The sequence below is a fragment of the Protopterus annectens genome, chromosome 17.part0, assembly GCF_019279795.1.
Source record: "Protopterus annectens isolate FY-2018-M chromosome 17.part0, PAN1.0, whole genome shotgun sequence".
NCBI lineage: Eukaryota > Metazoa > Chordata > Ceratodontiformes > Protopteridae > Protopterus > Protopterus annectens.
In genome coordinates, this window is record NC_056751.1 from 19,781,293 (window position 1) to 19,803,815 (window position 22,523).

Below are 22,523 nucleotides of genomic sequence, written 5' to 3' on the forward strand. Positions count from 1 at the left end.
ACGTCACTAGCAATACACCCAAAATTGTTCAGCTGACTCGCTAAACATACCGTGTCTTATCAGATAAACAACACAGCACAAAGGCCTGGAAATGTGTCACTGTGCAATATCAACCTAAAAATCTAAATGACTGTATCCATGAGGACTTCTAGGCTATCTCTGACCAGATTACTTGGCAAAAATTCTGGAAAAAGTATATTTAAAGGTTCAAAGAATTTTTCTTCAGGTAGATAGCTAACGTCGGAAGTGTGATGGATTAGAAAGAGGTAACTGGGACCATATGTTTTGGAAGTGTAATGAGTTGGCAGATTTTAAAAATTCTCTATGGAGTACTCTATCAGAAATACTGGGTGAGCAAGTGGCTGCAAATAAGGAAATGATTGTTTTGAGCTGGGATACGGGATCTGAATTCCCTAGACATAGTAAGGCCTTATTAAGTCCAATTCTGTTGGCTGCCAAAAAAGCAATTACTAGAAAATGGAAATCAAAATCTACACCAGTGTGAGATATTGAGTACTATAAAAGAGATAAAACTGGAAGAGGGATCTTTAGAAAAGGGAAGAGCAAATTTCATAGAAGTAAATGGAAATTGTGGGAACAATACATGCATAATAATGCTCAGGAGGTGGAAGAGGAGTGAGGTTTAAGAGAAAGCAGGAATTCAGCAATTTTTTGGGAATATAAGATTGATGATAGTAGAAAAAATGTATGCAAAGTACAGTTGTGTGCACTTACCATAAATGTAGATGTTCGAGTGTATTCACTGTTGCAGTTATCACCTGTGGGTTATCCCTGCTGTGGTAGCCCTCAGCCGGCCCGAATACCAGAGTCAATGTTTTTGTGCGACGGCTGCTGTCACCTGTAGTCTGACGTCAGGTTGTCAGTACTATAAAGCAAGGCAGCCAATGTCATTACATCAGTTTTAATTGCCCTAATCCATCAGAAGCACAAGGGAAAAGAGAGAAGTGGTTCTGCTGGCAAAGAGCCACCTTGGGAAGCATGTGTCCCACTAGGGGAAGAAGTGAAAGGGGGGGATGGAGGGAGGGAAACCAAGACTGCAACAGTGAATATACTCGAACATCTACATTTAAGGTAAGTGTACACAACTGTACTATGTTCTTAGTGTTTCACTGTTGCAGTCATCACCTGTGGGAGGGTTACCAAAGCTGAGGTAGAGAGTGGAAGGATAGGTAGAGTCCTAGGTAGGGGTCAGGAGGCCCTGCAGAATTGCAAAGGCAAACCCTGCCTTAGACTTAACAAAGAGAGGTATTTGGAAATGCTTTGTAAAGGTATGGACAGAGGTCCAGCTGGCCACTTCCAAAATGTCCCTGGTAGGTACTCCTCTGAGGAAGGCAGTGGAAATGGAGGTTGCCCTAGTGGAGTGGGTACGGAACAACTTAGGGATAGGTTTCCCATGTAGTCTGCAGCAAAAATGGAATCACGGTGAGATCCATTTGGAAATGGTTTGTTTGGAGATGGGCTTCCCCTCTGCCCCTGGGGCAAAGCTTACCAGAAGCTGGTCAGTCTTTCTGAATGGTTTAGGGTGGTCCAGACAGTATCTGAGTTATCTGTGCATGTCTAGTGAGTGTAGAATTCTTTCCCCCTTGTTTTGAGGGTTGGGAAAGAAGGTGGGAAGATATATAGCCTGGTTAAGGGTCACGTCAGATACCACCTTGGGCATGAAGGAGGGATTAGTCCTCAGGGAGACTCTGTCTGCATGGAAAATTATGAAGGGCTCAACAGCCATGAGAGCTTTAAGTTCTGAGACCCTTCTAGCTGAGGTGATAGCTAGTAAGAAGGCAGTCTTCCAGGAAAGGTATTTCAATTCTGTTAAGCCGGCAGGTTCGAAAGGAGGTAAGGTTAGTTTCCCTAACACATAATTCAGGTCCCAGGGAGGAATAGGAGGTCTTCTGGGTGGCCTGATATTAGAAGCCCCTCTGAGGAATTGCTTAATCAAAGGGTGAGGGAAGAGGGGTGGATCTGAATCATAATAGGCAGAAATGGCCGAGGCATGGATTTTAATAGAGGAGAAGGAGAGGCCACTATTGAGCAACTCTGCAAAGTAATCCAGGATGAGAAGGATAGAAGGTTGGGAGGTACTGCCCCCTTTTGATTGTTTCCAGGAGCAGAATTTTCCATTTTCCAGCATAAGATTTTCTTGTGCTGGGCCTTCTGACCTCTGTGATGATGTCCAGGACCTGTTTGTTTAACAGTGACTTCTTGCTAGCTTTTAGTGTACGAGTCATGCTGAAAGTTTGAGTCTCTGTAGTTCTGGGTGCAGTAACTTCCCCCTCTCCTGGGTCATGAATGTAGGGGAAGCAGTTTTGAGGGCTGTAAGGTCAGACTGCATAGTAAGGGGTACCAATGCTGTCTGGGCCAATCTGGAACTATGAGGATGGCCTTTGGTCTCTCCTCTCTTATTTTGATCAGCACCTTGGGAATAAGGGACAGAGGAGGGTATGCGTACACAAAGAGGGAGCTCCAGGGGAAGGTCAAGGCATCCACCTTCCCAGCTCGGAGGCAATACTCCCTGGTACAAAACTTGTGCAGTTGGTGGTTGAGGCGCGAGGCAAAGAGGTCCACCTCTGGGGTCCCCCACTCCTGGAAGATTTACAGAAAGATTTCTCTGTGGAGCTGCCATTCATGGGGGTCCAGTAAGTTTCTACTTAGGTGGCCTGCCAGTGTGTTGTTGATCCCTGGTAAGTATTGGGCAATCAGGTGTAGCCCCATGGAGGTGGCTGTAAGCCACAGACTCATGGGTAACCTGCACAGGGGGTAAGATTGGGTGCCCTCCTGCTTGTTGATGTACCACATTACTGTGGCGTTGTCTGTTTTTATAAGGAGGACCCCTGGCCTGAGATGGGGTTGGAAGAAAGTTAGAGCGTTTTGCACTGCCATCATTTCTTTCTGGTTGATGTGCAAGTGAAGTTGCTGGGCATTCTAAAGCCCTTGGGTACACCTGTCTGCTAGGTGGAGTGCCCCAAGCTATGTCTGAGGCATCTGTGGTGATGGTCTGGCCAGAAGGGTGGAAGATGAAGGGAAGACCCTTGTTTGTGGCACAGGCCCCTGCCCACCAGAGAAATTTGTCCCTTATGCAAGGAATCAGTGGGAGAGAGGTCTCTAGGGACTGAGAGTGCTGACACCAAAAGTTCTTTAAGTACCACTGAAGCTTTCACATGTACAGCCTGGCAGAAGAATGCAAGATGCTATATATCCCAGGACCTTCCCGCAGTGAGGTGATTTCTGGAAGCCAGCTGGGTGAAGTACAGAGGAAGGATGCTCTGCTTTTCTGGAGAAAGGAAGGCCATTAGGGTTTCTTTGTCTAGCACAGCTCCCAGGAAATTAATTTTACTGGTAGGGTTTTGCTTTGATTTTTTTCTCGTTGATGGCGAACCCAAGGGAAGTTAGGAGTTTTTTGACAAAGAGAAGATCCTGGAGCAACTTTTCTTTCTTGTTCACCTAAATGAGGCAGTCGTACAGGTAAGGTTAAATCTGTATATTTCTCTGCCTGCAGACTGCTACAGCCAGAGCCAACCATTTGGTGAATACTCTGGGAGCAGTAGATAAGCCAAAGGGCAATGCAGAGAACTGAAAGTGCTGATAGCCTGCTCTGAAGCAGAGGAATTTTCTGCACAATTCCCGGATGGGGATGTGGAGGTAGGCATCTTTTAGGTCTAGCGCCACCAGCCAGGCATTTTGTGTGAGCATAGGCAGGAGCTGCTAAAAGGTTAGCATTTTGAATCTGGGGACCACCAAGGATGTGTTCAATTTGGATAGATCCAGGATGGGGCACCAAGTGCCCTCTTTTCTGGGAACAAGGAATAGTTTGAAGTAAAAACCTCTTCCTGTTTGATCCGGAGGGACAGGTTCTACTGCCCCCTGGGATATTAGTGTTTTTACCTGTTTTAATGCCTCTGCCCACTGGTTTGGGGAGTTCGCTGAAAGAGAATCTGCATCCCTGAGAAATTATTTTTAATACCCATTGGTCCTTGGTTATAGAGACCAAATTGTCCTTGAAGAGGGTGAGCCTTCCTCCTAGTTTTAGATGAGTGAAAGGAGGGCAGGGGGGAGGGGGAGTCATTGTGAGTGTTTACCATAGAAGATTGGCTTAGAACTCCCTGCCTTAGAGGCAGAAGTGGTCCATTGTTTGCTTCTTTGCTGGCCCTGGGATAGGGGCCTAGATGTCCTGTCCCTGCGGGGCTTACTTTGACCTTGTTTGCTGGGTGCAGGGATGGCCCAGTTATTAGAGGGGATGTTTCTGCTGAATCTGGGCGGTTGAACTTGAAAGAAATCTTTAACTGTTTGCATAGATTTTACTTTGTCTTCCATCTTTTTAAGCACCTCTTCTGCTTTTTCCCCAAACAGGTGTTTCTTATCTTGGGGTGCATCAATAAGCGTAGACTTGACATGATCAGGGAGAGGTTGTTACTTCATCCATGCATGTCTTCTAATAACAGATCCTGTCACTGCTGCCCTGTTAGAGGCTTGTTGGGCGTCATATCCACATTGTAATGCGTGCTTGGCCACTTGACCAGCAGACTGAAGTAATTCTGCCAGCTCTTTTGAGTTGGCACCGTCAGGAGAGGTAGCAATCTTCTTCTATTTGATCCAAGGTGTGTTGTTGATATTTTAACATATGGAACTGACAATCGAGTGCTCTGATAGCCAAGGTTGCAGATGTGTATACTTTCTTACCCCATCTGTCCAGAGCTTTGGAGTCTTTGTCAGAAGGAAGAGGATTCTTGGCAGCACTAGTCTTAGCTCCTATGGGTCCCTGTGTAATGACCTCAGGGTCTGCAGCAGGGTTCTTGTACAGGTATTTGTGAGAATCCAGTACTCTGTAGTACCTGTCAGGTTTAGCTGGAGCAGGAGGCAGGGCATCAGGGGCTAAACTGGATTCAAGGAAAACATCATCCACCACTTCTAGAATAGGAGGGATGGCCAGGGGTCTGTGCAGTGGCAGGTCCAGAAACTCTCTAAGTTGTTTCTTTGACTGTGGGTAGTCCTGGGATTCCCACTGAAAATGCTCCCTGACGGAGTGGAGGGTTTCCCTGAAGGAAAGGTCCTCTGGAGGGGAGGCAGAGGGGATGGATTCCTCTGCACCTGAATCCTCAAACTGTTAAGGGATGTTGTTCCTCTTCAAAACCAGAATAATCAGATTCCTCAGACTCTTGGTCTGTCAAAATTTCTAGAGAAGGAAGCCTTTTCCTTTTAGGGGTGGGGCTTGAGTACCTCGGATAAGGGAGATGAGATCTTCCACCATTTTAAGCATTTGAGTTTGGGATGGCGGAGCAGCAGCAAGATGCTGGCTTGAAGCAGATTTCTTAGGAGTGGCCTGGCTTTGAGGCCTGAAAGAATCCATCAGTCTCTGAGAAACGGTAGTCGGAAGAGAAGACATTGTTTTTTCTGTGGAATCGGTAGTGCGAACAGTCTTCTTGGAAGCCAGTGCCTGTTTCGCAGCTCCGGACCTAACCGAGGCAGAGACAGCCAAAGGCTCGGAAGACAAACTGGATTTCTGCGGCATACCACACTCTGAAAGGGTTTCGGCAGAGGCCTGTGTAGAAAGCGAGTCGGGCATCAGGGGCTGCGAAAGCACCTCACTGAATTCTGGAGAAGTGATGACTTGTTTAGCGGTAGTATGCATCGTCAGAAGGCTTAGCCTTGTGTGGCCTGTCCCTATCTTTATGTTTTTTCGGAATATCGGCGGATTGTTGGCTGATGGATGCCATATCGGAATTTGAAGACAGAATATGAAAATAATTGTCTACAAAAACAGCTCTACAGTGAATGGTTTTTGCATTAAAGAGAGCACAGAACCAGCAACAAGGGACGTCATGGTCTGGGCCTAAACAGGTGATACAGCAGGAATGAAAGTCTCGGTGTGGGATCTGCTTTCCACAGGCAAGACAATTGTTAACTTTTTTGGACATCGGTTAGAGCAAGAAAAAAGGGTTCCCAATGGGGTACTTAGCTGTAGATATTTTCTGCTGAAGTCTGACTTCTGGTAGTGACCGACCAGCACTCGTGCAAATTGCTTCTGCTACGGGTTCCACGGCAAAAAAGACAGATGTAATGACATGGTCTGCCTTCATTTATAGTACTGACGACCTGACGTCAGGCTACAGGCGACAGCAGCTGGTGTACAAAAACATTGACTCTGGTATTTGGGCCGGCCGAGGGCTGCCACAGTAGGGATAACCCATAGGTGATGACTGCAACAGTGAAACATGAACAGTCTATATTGTATTTAAAAGAAAAAATGAAATGGATTGTTTTCTTTTCTGTTAATGTATGTTTACCTATGTCTTAGGTGATAATTTAATAAAGGTGTTTAAAAAAGACATACTTAAATGTGGATCCCCACCCATTATTGTTAATTTGTACGTGTAACTACTAATGATCTGCAGGTAGACATCTAACCTGACACCAAATATAAAATATGAATGTGCGTTTACTAATGTACTGTACTGTAGTGTTCTTGCTCTATGCCCAAGATCCTTCTGAAAAAGCTACATGGCCCTAGGTCATTTACCCAGTTACTACATAACAAACTGTCTACTTCATTTAAAAAAATCAGGGCTTCTGACTAGGTCCCAGCACTCTGCTTATAGTAAATGGTGGATTGACTAAAAATATAAACACTGGTCTACTCAGTGGAATTCTCTAGGAGGGCATTTTGATCACAAATTACTTTTTATTCAGTTGAAAGAGCTTGGTTTCAACAATGTTTCAACATGATGGCTTACTGATTACCATTTTGGCAAAGTGGCTACAGTCTAAAATGGCAATACCATATTATTAAACAATGCCATGCATTGCAGTTTCCCAATGGCTAATATTCAAGCCATTACCTTTCTTGTATTTTTTATCAGTCACTTCATCTCTGCTAGCACTGATCAAAGAGTTACTCTACATATGTGCAGGTGATCTGGTGCTCCTTACCTAAGGACAGACATTAACGTGTACACAGCATTCCATGTAAATCCCTCTATTCACAATTTGGAACTTCTTTCTACACAAAGGGTTAACTATCAGCTCCAGAAAAAATGCATTCAGTGCTTTTCAGCTCAGTTCAAAATTAGACAACTGTACAAAACTCAATTTCTTGATTCACAAGGTATCAATAATACAGGCTACTGAATTCAGATAACCTGGCATATCAACAAATGAACATGCTTCATGCTTAAGCCTTTAACACACAGACGTCTCCAAGTTCTGTCCCAGTTAGCCAATACACTCCACGTCCAGGTATAGATGTATTCAATTTGTTCTTCATATCAAGAGGACAATATCAAATGCATCATATAAGATACATATGTACATATATGTATACACACATATATATACACATATAAATACATCATATAAGAGTTCATAATATCAATAAGCTATACCAGTCTCAGGCCCATGTTATGACAGGAAACAATTTATAACAAATACAACTGTTCAAAGCTTGTTTAAATTCTATGTGGAACAATGTTATAGGATAAGCTTCAGACACACTGCAAACATCAACCTTCTGAATGCTAAAAAAGATTTAACTTTTCAGTAGGATAATTTATCCAAGTATTCTTTACACTGTCTGTTAGGCTTTAACTGTCTTGTATGTGTTGAAAGATGTTACTGTACTGTACACTATTCAACAAGTGTAAATATGTAATTAATTCCTGTTGCTCAGACAAGTAGTGGGGGGAAAAACCATTCTTGGTGAAACTTTTCATGCCTGTGTGGTCACAGACCAGCCCACTTAATGAGTTGTAAAATAACTCCAATAAATGAATGTTATTACTGAAATGTACAGTTTGCTGTTTCGCAGTATACAGTGCTAACAACCAACCCGGTCACAAGTATAAGGTCCTGGTTAACAGAGAAAGAATTATGAAGTAAGCAAAACAATAACAAATAAAAGAGATATGACTGATTTAATCAATGTAAACGTCTTACCTTTATAGGTAGCATGACCCAGCTGTGTAATTTCTAGAATACAGCTAATTTCTTGTCCTTCATTCTCACAGCCTTTTTTAGCTGTTATCAGACATTTTTCAATCAAATATTCTAAAGCATCTTTCACTATATCCCACAGACTCTTGCCTTCTGACAGTTGTTGGTACTGTACACTGAAAAGTGTGCCATATATGAACTTGCAGATTTCTTCAGGGCTTCTTACAATCTGCAACAAACGGCAAACAAAACAAAAATGGTAAAAAGATATCACTTTAGCTTTAATATGGCACTATTTATATACCAATGAGGCAAGAGATGAAAACATGTGCCCATGCCTTACACTTATAGCAGCAAAAGCAAAGTTTTAATGGACTGCAGTTATTCACTCTTACATGTGCGCTGCTCTTCTCCAAAGGTGTATCTACAGATATGAACTGAAGCTGTCTCAGTGATGACTGGTTCTTTAGGAGACCAGTCATGTTAAGGAACATATCCAGCCCCCAAAGCTATAATGAAGTATTACATGCAACCTTATTGTTCCAAAATACCTTTCCTCCCAAAACAGCTTCCTCACCCAACCTCGCATCACAATACTTCTCAACATCCTTCTCATTTTATCTTAGATCTTTCACTCTACCCCATCTCTTCCTTACTGCTTTTATCACAGCCTATGACAACAGGCCATGCCTATTAACATTACATTTTCTTACTTACTTGAAGTCAATAACTTTCTTATCCTCCCCATCCTTTCTTAATAGATTCTACCTCCCAACACTAGGTTTAATCTTATATTTTCTTCATTCTTTCCCTCTTCATCACCTATCAGACAATCATGTCAAACTTCTCTTTCTAATAACTTACCCCTTGCAATGGTGTTAACCTAGTATTTTCTAAAACTTAATTTAACACAAATAAGCATATCCAAGCGCAATCTGTATCACATCAGCTTAACCACAGCTTTCTCAATGTACAAGGAAACTGTCACGTTTTATGTCAACCTATGTGCATGCATTCCTCTGCCATCTTGAAGCCTAACGCTGCTGTCCTCAGATCAGATTGTTTTTAACCTTAGTACCTTTACTCTGGCACTTTAAATTTTAGCACTTTTCCTTACTTTTGTTACCTATTCTTATTCACTGTATTTCTATGAACTGTATGTATTCATATGTTGACATAATATTTTTTTTAGTTTGCTTTTCTTATCTCACATGTAGTTTTTTAGTGTACACTTTCTTGAGCTTTTCTCCCTGGGCCTTCTCAAATAAGGGGCTATGTATGTTGACTACACAGTCAGATTTTCCCAGTAAACAAAAGAAATAAAATAAATAAATAAATTAGATCCATCCTGCAATGAAAGGTTTATAAAACTTCAACTATTAATAATTTCCCATTTTTTATCAATCCCCGTTTCTATACATAATCCAGCCACATCCCCACTTCTCAGCACAGGGTTATCATCAACCTACTGTGAAAGGTAAATTATCAAACCAAAGTACATGTATGCCTTTCTGAACAGGTCCTTTAGAACACCAGTCATCCTGAAGAACAACTGAATCTGCTTCATGTGAATCTCTGCTCTGGGTACTGATGGAAAAATAATACTTGGGCTGGAAATGAAGTTTAGTTGCAGTGTGACTTCAAATGCTAATGTTAATTATCAGGCAGCAGAATGTAGAAGCAGGTACGTGGGAAAGGCACTGTTTCATACATGTTTTCTAGATTTCTGTAGTTTAAGAAAACAGAAGTTGAGAATAAAATATGTATTCACCTTTTGATGAAATATAATTCTTTACAAATGTAGCAACAGTCTATTCCCTGAAGACATTAACTAAGAAAGTCTGCTGCATTCAGAATTCTACCTCACCTCTCTAATGTCCTTATCTTCATCACATACTTTCTAGCTTTATTTCCTAATAGTGTACTAATTAATTAAAATCCAAACATACTCATTTAGCTTCAGTAAAACATCATTCTGTATATCAAAACATTAACAACTACAGCAACTAAAAGTGGGCAAATCAATGATAGGTAAAGACAGCCTTTAACTACAGAAAGGTGGATAAAGTACAGTTTTGTACCTACCATAAATGTAGATGTCCGAACAGGATAGCATCTGCAGTCATAACAAATGGGTTGTCCTGTCGTCAGGCAGCCCTTCGGTCGGCCGGATTCCAAAGTCTGGGTCCGGCTTCGGCTGATGTCGCACTTCACCCGACGTCATCTCTGCTGGTCTTTGGGTATAAAGGCATCAGCTGACGCCATTTTCCTCAGTGTTTCTTGCCCCAGATGCCAGTTGCCCTCTTGGAAAGCTAAATTTTGGATAAATGCCAATGTTTCCAAAATAGTAGAAGGCAAACACAAAAATAAGCATGTATGTACATATATACAAACAAATACACCATAAGAGACTCCCCCCCCAGCTAGCTATTAGGAGGGTACATACCCTAGGAGTACCACAGAGGGGAAGGAGGGTGGGTAATCCTGACTGCAGATGCTATCCTGTTCGGACATCTACATTTATGGTAGGTACAAAACTGTACTATGTCCTTCAAGGATGCATCTGCAGTCATAACAAATGGGTAGAATACCATAGCCAAACTAGGGAGGAGGAAGAAGAATTATGGTGTAGTTAGGATCCCTTGCAATACAGCAGTGGCAAACCCTGCTCGGGATCTAGAGTATAGAGGTAAATTGTAATGCTTGGCAAATGTATGCACGGAGGTCCAAGTAGCCGCCTCAATAATGTCCTTGGTTGCCACTCCTCGTAAGAAAGCTGTGGTAGTGGCTGTAGCCCTTGTAGAATGAGGTCTTATGTTCTGTGGAATTGGTTTTCCATGGTAGGAGTAACAGAATCTTATGCAATTTCCTATCCATTTGGAGATTGTCTGTTTGGAAATTGCTTTTCCTTCCCTTCCTGTTGCATAGGCTACTAAAAGCTGGTCAGTTTTTCTGTTACTTTTGGTTCTGTCCAGGTAGTAGCGTAACTGTCTATGTACATCCAAGGTATGCAGCAGTCTTTCCCCCCTGTTCTGTGGATTGGGAAAGAAGGTAGGTAGGTGGATTGCCTGGTTTAAAGACACTCTGGATACCACCTTAGGCATAAATGTAGGATTAGTTCTCATGGACATTCTATCTTGATGGAAGATTAGGAAGGGCTGTACTGCCATTAAGGCCTGTAGTTCCGAAAAGTACAGTTTTGTACCTACCATAAATGTAGATGTTCGAAGATCCACATTGCTGCAGTCCTTACACTTGGGTAGTCCGCTGTCCTCGGTTGGCCCGAATATCAAAGTATTAGGCTGACGTCGGTCAAGGCGCTTAAGACTGACATCAGGACGTCAGGGTACAAATGCGCATGACCGACGTCATATCCTCAGTCTTTTCTTGCCCCAGATGTCAGAAGACCCTAAAAAGAAAGGTCAAAACCAAAAGACAGCAAAAACCAACCAACCACCCTTGCACTAATTATATGTACAATATATACAATATACACAATATTTACAACCCAACCCACACAACCTCTAACTACAGAGGGGAAGGAGGGAGGGTAAATTGGACTGCAGCAATGTGGATCTTCGAACATCTACATTTATGGTAGGTACAAAACTGTACTATGTTCTTCATCTCACATTGCTGCAGTCCTTACACTTGGGTAGAATCCCAAAGCAGAGGTAAGGGAGGATGGCAAAACTACAAAGCAGCAGGAGCTGCCAAAATGCCCTGTAAAACTGCAGTGGCAAAACCAGCCCTAGATTTAGAGTAAAGTGGAAGGTGATAATGCTTAGAGAAAGTATGCACTGAACTCCAAGTAGCTGCCTCCAAAATATCTTTAGTTGCCACCCCCCTTAAAAAAGCTGTAGAAATGGCAGTAGCCCTAGTGGAATGAGGCCTAATCCCAGCTGGAATCTCCTTACCATGATGGGAATAACAGAAAGCAATGCAAAACCCAATCCACTTAGAAATAGTTTGTTTTGACACAGGCTTGCCCTGAGAACTCAAAGCAAATGAAACAAATAACTGCTGAGACTGCCTGAACCCTTTAGTTCTGCTCAAATAATATCGCAACTGCCTGTGTACATCTAAAGTGTGCAAAATCTTTTCCCCTTTATTTTGGGGATTTGCATAAAAAGTAGGCAAATGAATAGTTTGGTTTAAAGCCACACTAGAAACCACTTTAGGCATAAAGGAAGGATTAGTGCATAAAGATACCCTATCCTTATGGAAAATTAAGAAAGGCTCAACGCCATAAGGGCCTGTAATTCAGAAACCCTTCTTGCAGAGGTAATGTCCAACAAAGAAGCAGTCTTCCATGATAAATATTTCAACTCGGCAGTAGCTGCAGGCTCAAAAGGTTGTAGAGTGAGTTTCTCCAACACAAAATTGAGATCCCAAGCAGGAGTAGGAGCTCTACGTGGGGTCTTATATTCTTTGCCCCTCTAAGGAATTGCTTGAACAAAGGATGAGAAAACAATGGTGGGTCACAGTCATAGTGAGCAGAAATTGCTGCAGCATGAACCTTAATAGAAGAGAAGGACAAACCTTTGTCCAGTAACTCAGTAAGATATTGAAGAGCCACACTTAAATTAGGCTCAGAAACATCAAATTCCTTTGCTGTACTCCAAAATAAAAATCTCTTCCATTTATCTGCGTACACTTTCCTTGTACTAGGCCTTCTGGCCTCCAAAATAACATTCAAAACTTGCTGTGGAAGCTGAGACCCTCCAGGGTTCAAAACAGAATATGCCAGGCTGTTAGGTGAAGAGAGTGAAGTTTGACATTGAGTAAATGACTGTTCTCCTGAGACAGCAGGTGTGGAATCGAAGGCAAAGGCCATGGAGGTTCCCGTACCAGACTTCTCAGTAATGGGTACCAGTGCTGTCGAGGCCAATCTGGAGCTATTAAAATCATCTTTGGCTTGTCCTGTCTGACCTTTAGGAGTACCTTTGGGAGGAGAGGCAGAGGAGGAAAGGCATACACATGAAGATTGCTCCAGTTGAAAGAAAGAGCATCCACTTTCCAGGCTGTGTGATGAAACCTTTTTGTGCAAAACTTTGGCAGCTGGTACTTTAGTGGAGAAGCGAACAGATCTATGTCTGGAGTTCCCCATGACACTGTCAATTTCTGAAATACATGAGGATCCAATTTCCACTCGTGGGGATCCATAATTCGTCTGCTCAACACATCTGCTAAGGAGTTCTGTGCTCGGCAGAAACCTTGCCTGAAGATTTAGCTGTAAACTGAGAGCAGTCTCCCACAAAATCATTGCTTGCCTGCATAGAGGATAAGAATGTGTTCCCCCTTGCTTGTTGATGTACCACATGACAGTTGTGTTGTCTGTTAGAATCAACACCTGCCCTGGAAGAAGTAAATCCTTGAAAGCTATTAATGCAAATTGGACTGCTAACATCTCCTTCAAGTTGATATGTAGATGTTGTAGTCTGGCAGGCCACGTGTCTTGTATCCACTTTCCATTTAGATGAGCTCCCCAAGCTTTGTCTGAGGCATCTGTCGTTAGAATCTGACTCGCCTCTGGCCGGGTCACAGAGAGTCCCTTGTTTAGGTGACATTCCTGAGCCCACCACAAAAATTCCTTTTGAATGCAAGGTATTATCTGAATGACAGTGGACAGTGTCCATATCCTCGCAGTGCTGTGTCCATACATTTTTGAGATACCATTGTAGCTTCCTCATATGCAGTTTGGCATTGGGAAGCACCAGAATACAAGATGCCATGAACCCCAAGGCTTGAAGGACTGTCCTTGCAGTCAGCCTGGCCTGATGAGACAATTGATGGAAGTAAAGGGAAAGATTCTTTTGTTTGTCCGGGGTCAAAAAGGCCATCTGGGATGCTGTATTCAGTCTCACACCCAGAAAGCACATGTCCTGAGAGGGTACTAGACTGGACTTTATTTCGTTCACAGAATACCCCAGGCATCTTAGCACTGCTATCACATATTGCAAATGATGAAGAAGTTAAGTCCCTTCCTTGAGCCAGAATCAGGCAATCGTCCAAATAAGGATAGATCTGTATTCCTTTTAGCCTGAAGAAAGCTATCACTGGAGCCAGAACTTTCGTGAACACTCTGGGCGCAGTAGATAAGCCAAAAGGCAATGCAGAGAACTGATAATGAGAAGTCCCAGCCAGCGCAGATACTTCCTGCAACTTAGCCTGATAGGAACATGAAGGTAAGCCTCCTTGAGATCCAGAGTTACCATCCAGTGATCTTTGCCCAGCAGAGGTAAAAGCTGTTGTAACGTCAACATTTTGAACTTGGGAATGTCCAGATAAGTGTTGAGGATAGATAAATCCAAAATTGGTCTCCACATGTTCCCCTTCTTTGGTACTAGGAACAGGCGAGAGTAAAATCCTAGGCCCAGTTCTGGCAGAGGGACCGGCTGTATGGCCCCTATTTGAAGCAGCAGAGAAATTTGTTTGTGAGCCTCTATTCTTTGCTGAGGAGGAACGTCTGGCATGCCTTTGAAAGGAGGCAAGGTATGGAAATAAAACTTGTAACCTTGGTGTATGATATCCAATACCCATCTGTCTTGGGTAATTAAACTCCAATTTTCCTTGAAGAGTGCCAACCTTCCTCCCAAAGGTGCTGCCAGACGAGAAGGCTCTGGCAGCTGAAAAGGTAGGTCATTGGGCCTGTTTACGAAAGGACTGGCCCCTGCCCTCACCCGAAGACTGTGCAGGTGAACTCCCTGTTCTAGGCCTGAAAAAGCCCTAAGCTCTGCCCCTACCATGCCTAGATCTACCCCTAGACTGTGAATCATAAGAAGGGTACGTCCACCCCTTAGCAGGCCAATTCCTACTAAACTTCGGAGGCTGAACTTGCAAAAAATCTTTAACAGTCTGCATAGACTTAGCCTTGTCTTCCATTTTCTTTAAGACTGCCTCCACAGGTGAACCAAACAACACATCAGACTGTAAAGGAGCATCTAAAATCCTTGCCTTAACATGGTCAGATAAATTCTGATCCCTCAGCCAGGCGTGCCTGCGAAGAAATGACCCAGTGGCAGCCACCCTAGACGAGGCCTGTACAGCATCAAAACCACATTGTAAAGAATGCTTACCCACCTGTTCAGAAACATGTACCAAATCTTGTAATTCTTTACACGCAATACCTTCCAGAGCATCTACCTTAGACTTCAATTGAGAAAGTAGATAGTTTTGATATTTCAACATGTGAAACTGGCAATTCAAAGCCCTCATAGCTAAGGTGGAAGAAGTATAGACTTTCTTTCCCCATCTATCCAAAGCCCTGGCCTCTTTATCTGGAGGAACCGGATTTTTAACAACAGAGGCCTTGACACCCTTAGGTCCCTGACTAACAGTTTCTGGGTCCGCCCTAGGACTCTTATAAAGATATTTATGAGCTTCAGGCACCCTGTAATACCTATCCGGTTTAACAGGAGCAGGAGGCAAAGAATCAGGATTAAGAGAAGCCTCTGCAAACACATCTTCCACAACATCCAGAACAGGAGGTATAGCCAAAGGCCTATGCTGGGGTAAAAGCAAAAATTCCCTAAGCCTTTTCCTGGAATCAGAGAAGTCCTGACCTTCCCACTTAAAATGTTCCCTCATGGAATGAAGAGTCTCTGAAAAAGAAAAATCCTCTGGAGGAGAAGCAGAAGGAGTAGAATCATCCACATCAGAATCAGAATAAGGAGAATACTCCTGCAAGTCTTCAGCCGAAGACTCTGAAACATCCGAAGCCTGCTCAAAACTCCCCAACTCTGGTTCCACCCTAGGCCTCTTATCAGGAGGGGGCAAAGAACCTCTAATCAAAGTAATTAAATCTGCCATTTTAAGCATGTGCTTCTTGGGCACAGATCCTGAAGAACTAGGAGTGACACCAACAGAAGCTAAACCTGGCCTGCCTCTGGGAGAAGCCTTGGAAACAGAAGGAGAGGGCCTAACCACCCTAGGAAGGGAGGGGAGTACAGTAACCTGAGAAGCCCCTTCAGCCTGACCTGCCTCCTGAGAGGCCACATCCTGCAATAACAAAGTCTCCCCCTGGGACTCCAGAGAAACCTCCGCGGAACCACGGTTCCACTGACACCTCTAAAGAACCGGCGTCCGTGCGGACAACTCTTCTTGCCTGGGTTTAGCTGCTTTGTCTTTGCGCTTCTTGAAGCGCGTCGGAGCATCCGGCGGCATATTATAATTGCACCGCTTCGAAGACCAACCTGGCACAATCTAACCTTCGCAATAGTGCGTTTATTGAACCTAGCACAAAGCGACACCCAACAACGTCGTGCTCAGGCCCCAAACAAGGAATACACAAAGTATGATAATCTCTATGTGGTATCTGTTTCCCACAAGAAATACAGTTATTCACTTTTCTGACATCCGGTAAACCACTGAGGCAAGAAAAACTAAAATATTCCCCAACGGGTACTTAGCCAACTTTGACTCGGTCTGAAACTCGAATTGAAAAATTTCAGAGCGAGCGGCACTTGCAACGCTGCTTCTGCATCGGACCATGCGGCAAAAAGACTGAGGATATGACGTCGGTCATGCGCATTTGTACCCTGACGTCCTGATGTCAGTCTTAAGCGCCTTGACCGACGTCAGCCTAATACTTTGATATTCGGGCCGACCGAGGACAGCGGACTACCCAAGTGTAAGGACTGCAGCAATGTGAGATGAAGAACATCCCTCCTTGCTGAAGTAATTGCCAGTAGGAAAGCAGTTTTCCATGATAGGTGTTGAAGATCTGCTGTTGCTGCTGGTTCAAATGGAGGAAGTGTCAATTTTTCTAGCACAAAGTTCAAGTCCCATGCTGGTAATGGTGGTTTCCTAGGAGGTTTTACATTCTTGATCCCTCTGAGGAACTGCCTGAGTAGAGGATGCGAAAAGACAGGTTGATCGAGGCTGTATTCTGCGGAAATAGCTGATGCATGTATCTTGATGGAGGAATAGGACAGGCCTGTATGTAGAAGCTCTGCCAAGTACTCCAGGATGTTAGCAATATCTATGTTCGACACATCTTTTCCTCTTTCAGTACTCCAAATGACAAACCTTTTCCATTTTCCTGCATAGTTCCTTCTTGTTGAAGGTCTGCGGGCTTCAAGGATAATGTCTTTAACCCTTTGGGATAAGTCTGGGTTAGTTGCTGTTATGTGATGTTCCAGGCAGTCAGTTGCAAGGTTTTTAGGTTTGGGTGCATGATGTTGTAATTGTTCTGTGTTAACATCAAAGGCATCAGGGGTATTGACCACATTCTCCCCTGAGACATGCTCCTCAGCAATGGATACCAGTGTTGTCTTGGCCAATTCGGAGCTATCAGAATTATCCTTGGACGTTCCTCTTTGATTTTCAGTAGTACCTTGTACATCAAAGGAAGAGGTGGGAATGCATATGCTGTCAGGCCTTCCCAACTGAAGGATAGAGAGTCCACCTTCCATGCAAGTGGGTGGTATGTCCTTGTGCAGAATTTTTTGAGCTGGTGATTGAGTGGGGATGCGAATAGGTCTATTTGTGGCATTCCCCATTTCTTTGTGATGGCCTTGAAGGTGTCCGGGTGTAGCATCCATTCGTGAGCATCCGAGGTGGTTCTGCTTAACATGTCTGCTAGGGTGTTTTCTTTTTCCGGCACAAATATTGCCTGTAACTGGATGTTGTAGCTCAGAGCCATATTCCAAAGGTCCAGAGTCATTCTGCATAGGGGTATGAATGAGTGCCTCCCTGTTTGTTGATGTACCACATGACTGTGGTGTTGTCTGTCCTTATCATTAAATGGCCTTCTTTGAGGAATGGTCTGAATTTCTGGATTGCTAGTTTTACTGCCAGCATTTCTTTTTGGTTTATGTGCAGGTGCAGCTGGTCTGGAGTCCACAATCCTTGTATGCATTTGTCCAACATGTGCGCCCCCCCAGCCTAGGTCTGAGGCGTCCGTTGTGATGGTTTGGTTTGCTTGAAAGTTGTGGAAGGGCAAGCCTGGGTTTGACTGGCATGCTTCAGCCCACCATAGGAACTCTTGTTTCAGGCATGGGATTAGTGGGATTTCGGTTTCTAAGCTGTGCCTGTGTTGAGACCATAAATTCTTTAGGTACCACTGTAGCTTTCTCATATGCAGTCTGGCATGGGGACCAGGATTATGCATGATGCCATGAAGCCCAAGGCCTGCAGTACTTTTCTTGCTGTTAGTTTGTTCTGCTTTGTTAATGCCAAGAAGTAAAGAGGGAGTTGTTCTTGTTTTTCTGCAGTTAGGAATGCCATTTGTTTTACTGTGTCCAATTCACCCAAGAATGTTCTTGTCTGGAATGGTATCAGTCTTGACTTTTTTAAATTGACTGTGTATCCCAGGACTTGTAGTAAGCAAATGACTCTTTGTAAATCTGTTGTCAGCTTGCTTTTGTTGTCCGCTTGTAACAGGCAGTCGTCCAGGTATGGATAAATTTGGATTCCTGTAGCCTGCAATGGCGATTACTGATGCCAGGCATTTTGTGAATACTCTGGGCAGTAGATAAGCCAAAGGGCAATGCTGAGAATTGATAATGCTCTGATCCTGCAAGAAATCTGAGGTATCTTCTGCAATTTGGTCGTATGGGGACGTGCAGGTATGCCTCCTTGAGATCTAGAGTTACCAGCCAACACTCCTTGCCCAGCATGGGAAGAAGTTGCTGTAGGGTCAGCATTTTGAATATTGGGACAATGATGTATGTGTTTAAGACGGACAGGTCGAGAATAGGTCTCCAACTTTTCTCTTTTCTTGGTACTAGGAAGAGTCTGGAGTAGAATCCTTTGCCCTGTTCTGTTATTGGTACTCTTTCCACAGCTCTCATCTTTGTTAATTGAGCTATCTGCTTTAGAGCTTCTGTTTTTTGATTTGGAGGTAGATTTGGCATTCCTCTTTTTACTGGTAAGGTGTGGAAGTGGAACCTGTAGCCTTGGTCTATGGTTTGCAAAATCCACTTGTCTTTTGTGATATAGTGCCAATTTTTCGAAAATAAGGCTAACTTTCCGCCTAAAGGGGCTGCTATTTGCTCCCTGGCGGTGTCAGAGCCAAGTCACTGTGATTGTCCTGTTGCAGTGGCAGTGGTTGTGTCTGTGCCTCGCTGGTTATTGCCTTGCCACTGGCGTCCTCTGTAGGCACCTCCTGTGGATTGATTTCTGCCCCTAGAGCGTCTATTCCTGCCTCTTTGAGATTTTGAGGAGTCTGGAAAGGACCAATTTTTGGCAGGCCAGTTCCTGCTAAACCTTGGGGGCTGAACCTGTAAGAAATCCTTAACTGTTTGTACAGATTTTGCCTTCTCTTCCATTTTCTTCATTACTTGCTGATCAGGGGTACCAAATAGACTGGCCTTATCCATAGGAGCATCTAACAGCTTTGCTTTAACATGATCCGGCAAGACCTGTTCTTTCAACCATGCATGCCTTCTTATCACTGTGCCAGTCATGGCTGATCTAAATGAAGCCTCCAGTGCATCATAGCCACATTTTAAAGAATGGTTACTAACCTGCTGAATGTTATTCACCATTTCTAAAACATATTTCTTATCTAAGGAGTCATCAGAGGACAGCTTCTTAGTTAACTGATCAAGCATAAACTCTTGGTATTGGATCATATGAAACTGACAGTTTAAAGCTCTAGCTGAGAGAGTAGCAGAGGTGTAAACTTTTTTCCCCCATCTCTCTAAGGACCTGGATTCCCTTTCAGAAGGGAGAGGGTTTTTTTGCTGAGGTCGAAGCTACTGCCTTAGGCCCCTGGGATATAGTCTCAGGATCTGCAAGTGGGGCCTTGTATAGGTGGTGATGAGTGTCTGGCACCCTGTAAAATCTATCTGGTTTGGCAGGGGCTGGAGGTAAAGTATCAGGAGCAGTACAAACATCATTAAATGCATCATCCACAACAGGCAGAACTGGAGGTATAGCTAAGGGCCTATGTTGTGGTAAGTGCAGAAAGGTCCTAAGCCTTTTTCTTGAATCTGAGAAATCTTGTCCCTGCCATTGGAATTGTTCTCTCATGGCATGTAAGGTTTCCCCAAAGGAAAATTCCTCTGGTGAAGAGGCAGATGGAATGGATTCTTCAGCATCGGAATCTTCATAAGTAGAAAAAGGAGCCTCTGGCTGATCTGTAATGTCTGAGTCATCCGAAGAATCATCAGATGACACTGGCTCGGGGGGCTCTGCTCTAGGTCTCTTTTCTGGAGGCTGAGAGGCCCTGTCTGGGTGAGATTGGGATCCCCTAATTAAGGAGATTAAATCCTCTGCCAGAGTAAGCATTTGTGAACTAAAAGTGGGCCTGTGTGAGGGGGGCTTAACAGGCACTGATTTAACAGTTTTAGCTGCTTTAGCCCTGGCAAAGGCCTTTATAGACATGGCTGCAGGAGGCCTAGCAGCACCACGTGCTGGGGTAGAGACATCCAAAGGGATGGTGTCTGATAATTCACTAGGAACCACAGTAGTAGGCAAAACTTCAGAGGCCGATTCAACTAAGGTAGCAGGAGCCTCGGTAGTAGTCATGGATTCGGCTGAAGATTGACCCGTTTTCTCGGTTTCGGCGAAACCGAGACACTCATGCTTGCTTAACCGTGGTTTCGGCTGAAACCGCGGACCGCGAGTGTCGGTCTTTTTCTTTGCGTTTTTTAACAATTTGGGTAGTCGGAGGATCCGACGGCATAATGTACGCAAAATCTGAGCCGAAAAACTGTTCAGCAAACTCCGACCGGCCTAAGCGTTGTCGGTTGAAGGAAGCACAGGCTAAACAGGCTGCTACGTCGTGGTCTGGGCCTAAACACGGTAGGCAGTAAGAGTGGAAATCTTTATGAGGTATTTGTTTCCCAGAAGTTAAACAGTTATTTACTTTTTCTGACATCGGCTGAGGCAAGAAAGAGTCCCCAACGGGGTACTTAGCTTTTTAGAAGCATTCGAAGTAGTATTCGGTAGTAGTAATCTCTGGATCTGACCGACCGGCACTTGCGAACAGCTTCTGCTTTGGGCGCCATGCGGCAAGAAAGACTGAGGAAAATGGCGTCGGCTGATGCCTTTATACCCGAAGACCAGCAGAGATGATGTCGGGTGAAGTGCGACATCAGCCGAAGCCGGACCTAGACTTTGGAATCCGGCCGACCGAAGGGCTGCCTGACGACAGGACAACCCATTTGTTATGACTGCAGATGCATCCTTGAAGGACATCAGCAGCATATAACATAACAGAATATAAACAGTGATTTGGGGAAATGGGAAGGGCAGAAATAGTCAACAGGTGAGGTATATACTGTAGTATAAATCATTGCGGAGAAGGGTGAACTCCAATGGCATAAAGGGACAAAGCCCCAACTATGGTCCTGCGGAACTGAGGTTTGATTATTGCTTTAGGTGTCTGTTGGAGCTGGCAGGGGAGGACGGATGTGCCCATCGAGTGGGGGGGGCAGAGGTGTTTGCAAACTGACACTTTCCTTTGGATGAGAAGCAGCTGATATAAATGCTGCCGGGGGAAGGTGTATAGCTCATCAAGTTGCAATTGGCAGCATTCTTTATCAGTGTGGGTGTATGGAAAAGGAGGGCTTTGGAGAGAAGATAATGATGGAAACTGAATAAAATTACAGAATATAATGGAGCTGAAATTATGAAAGGAGGTAGAGTGCTGAAGACAACAGCAGTGTTGTTGGGACATAAGTATTTGATGAGACTGAAAGAAGGAAAATTCCTTAGCAACACAGAATCGCAGATCCCAGGCAAGATATGTGCATAAAAAAAACTCAAAAACAATGCCATAACAGAGATTGTTAGACAATGACCGGGATGAAGAGTACATCAGGAAGGAAAAGTGTTCTGATGATGACTGAGCAGTCTGAATACCTACAGTGACATTCCAACATATGCCATGTTAAGGGGGGGGGGGGGCTCTATAGGATTCATCCTGGACATATATATAGAAAAGTAAACAGAAAACCTAGGATAAAAACTCATTTGTACTGTGACTGGCAGTACAAATCACCTCACCATTCAAAGCTGGGAATAAAACCAGCAGAGGTCTGCAAGGAGGTGATCAGCAGTGCAGCATTTGCTGCTGTGGCAGCAATATCATATATAAACATGGAAAATAAACAATTTCTGTGAGAAGCAAAAAAAAAAACAAAACATTGGTCATCCATTTGAGTATCTTAGATTCTGTACAGATGCTACCTATGAATATCAAGACAGTACAATGTGCCTTCTCATTTATTTGAGAACTGTCTATAAATATATATATATATATATATATATATATATATATATATATATATATATATATATATATCTTTGTCTAGTTTGTTCAGTGGTCTTGCATATCTGGAATGTGTGGCATGACTGTTCATTTTGGATTTCCAGTCTTCTCTTTTGGGGCAGTTCTTGCTGCTCTACAACCTTTACTTGGACATATGCACTAGGAGTCTCGCTTCAAAGCTTTTTACTACTACAGTTCTCACAATCTCTATTTTCTTTGGACACTTCTATTCCTTAACTTCATTAGACTTCAATACATATGCTCTACACAAATTTATGAGACTTCTTCGGTACAGTTTTCGATCACTTCCAAGAATAACACAGTTCCTTGGTCATCTGCTCAACCAACTATTTCAGCA

General features: G+C 43.6%; 1 protein-coding gene across 1 annotated transcript in view; it reads right to left on the reverse strand.

Moving 5' to 3' along the window:
• Positions 1–22,523, reverse strand: part of HELQ (helicase, POLQ like) — a 1,104,576-nt gene that overhangs the window by 242,186 nt on the left and 839,867 nt on the right. Inside the window, exon 12 of the mRNA XM_044059295.1 lies at positions 7,945–8,170. Within this exon, the coding sequence (XP_043915230.1) occupies positions 7,945–8,170 (226 nt within the window). The remainder of the gene's footprint in view (positions 1–7,944; positions 8,171–22,523) is intronic.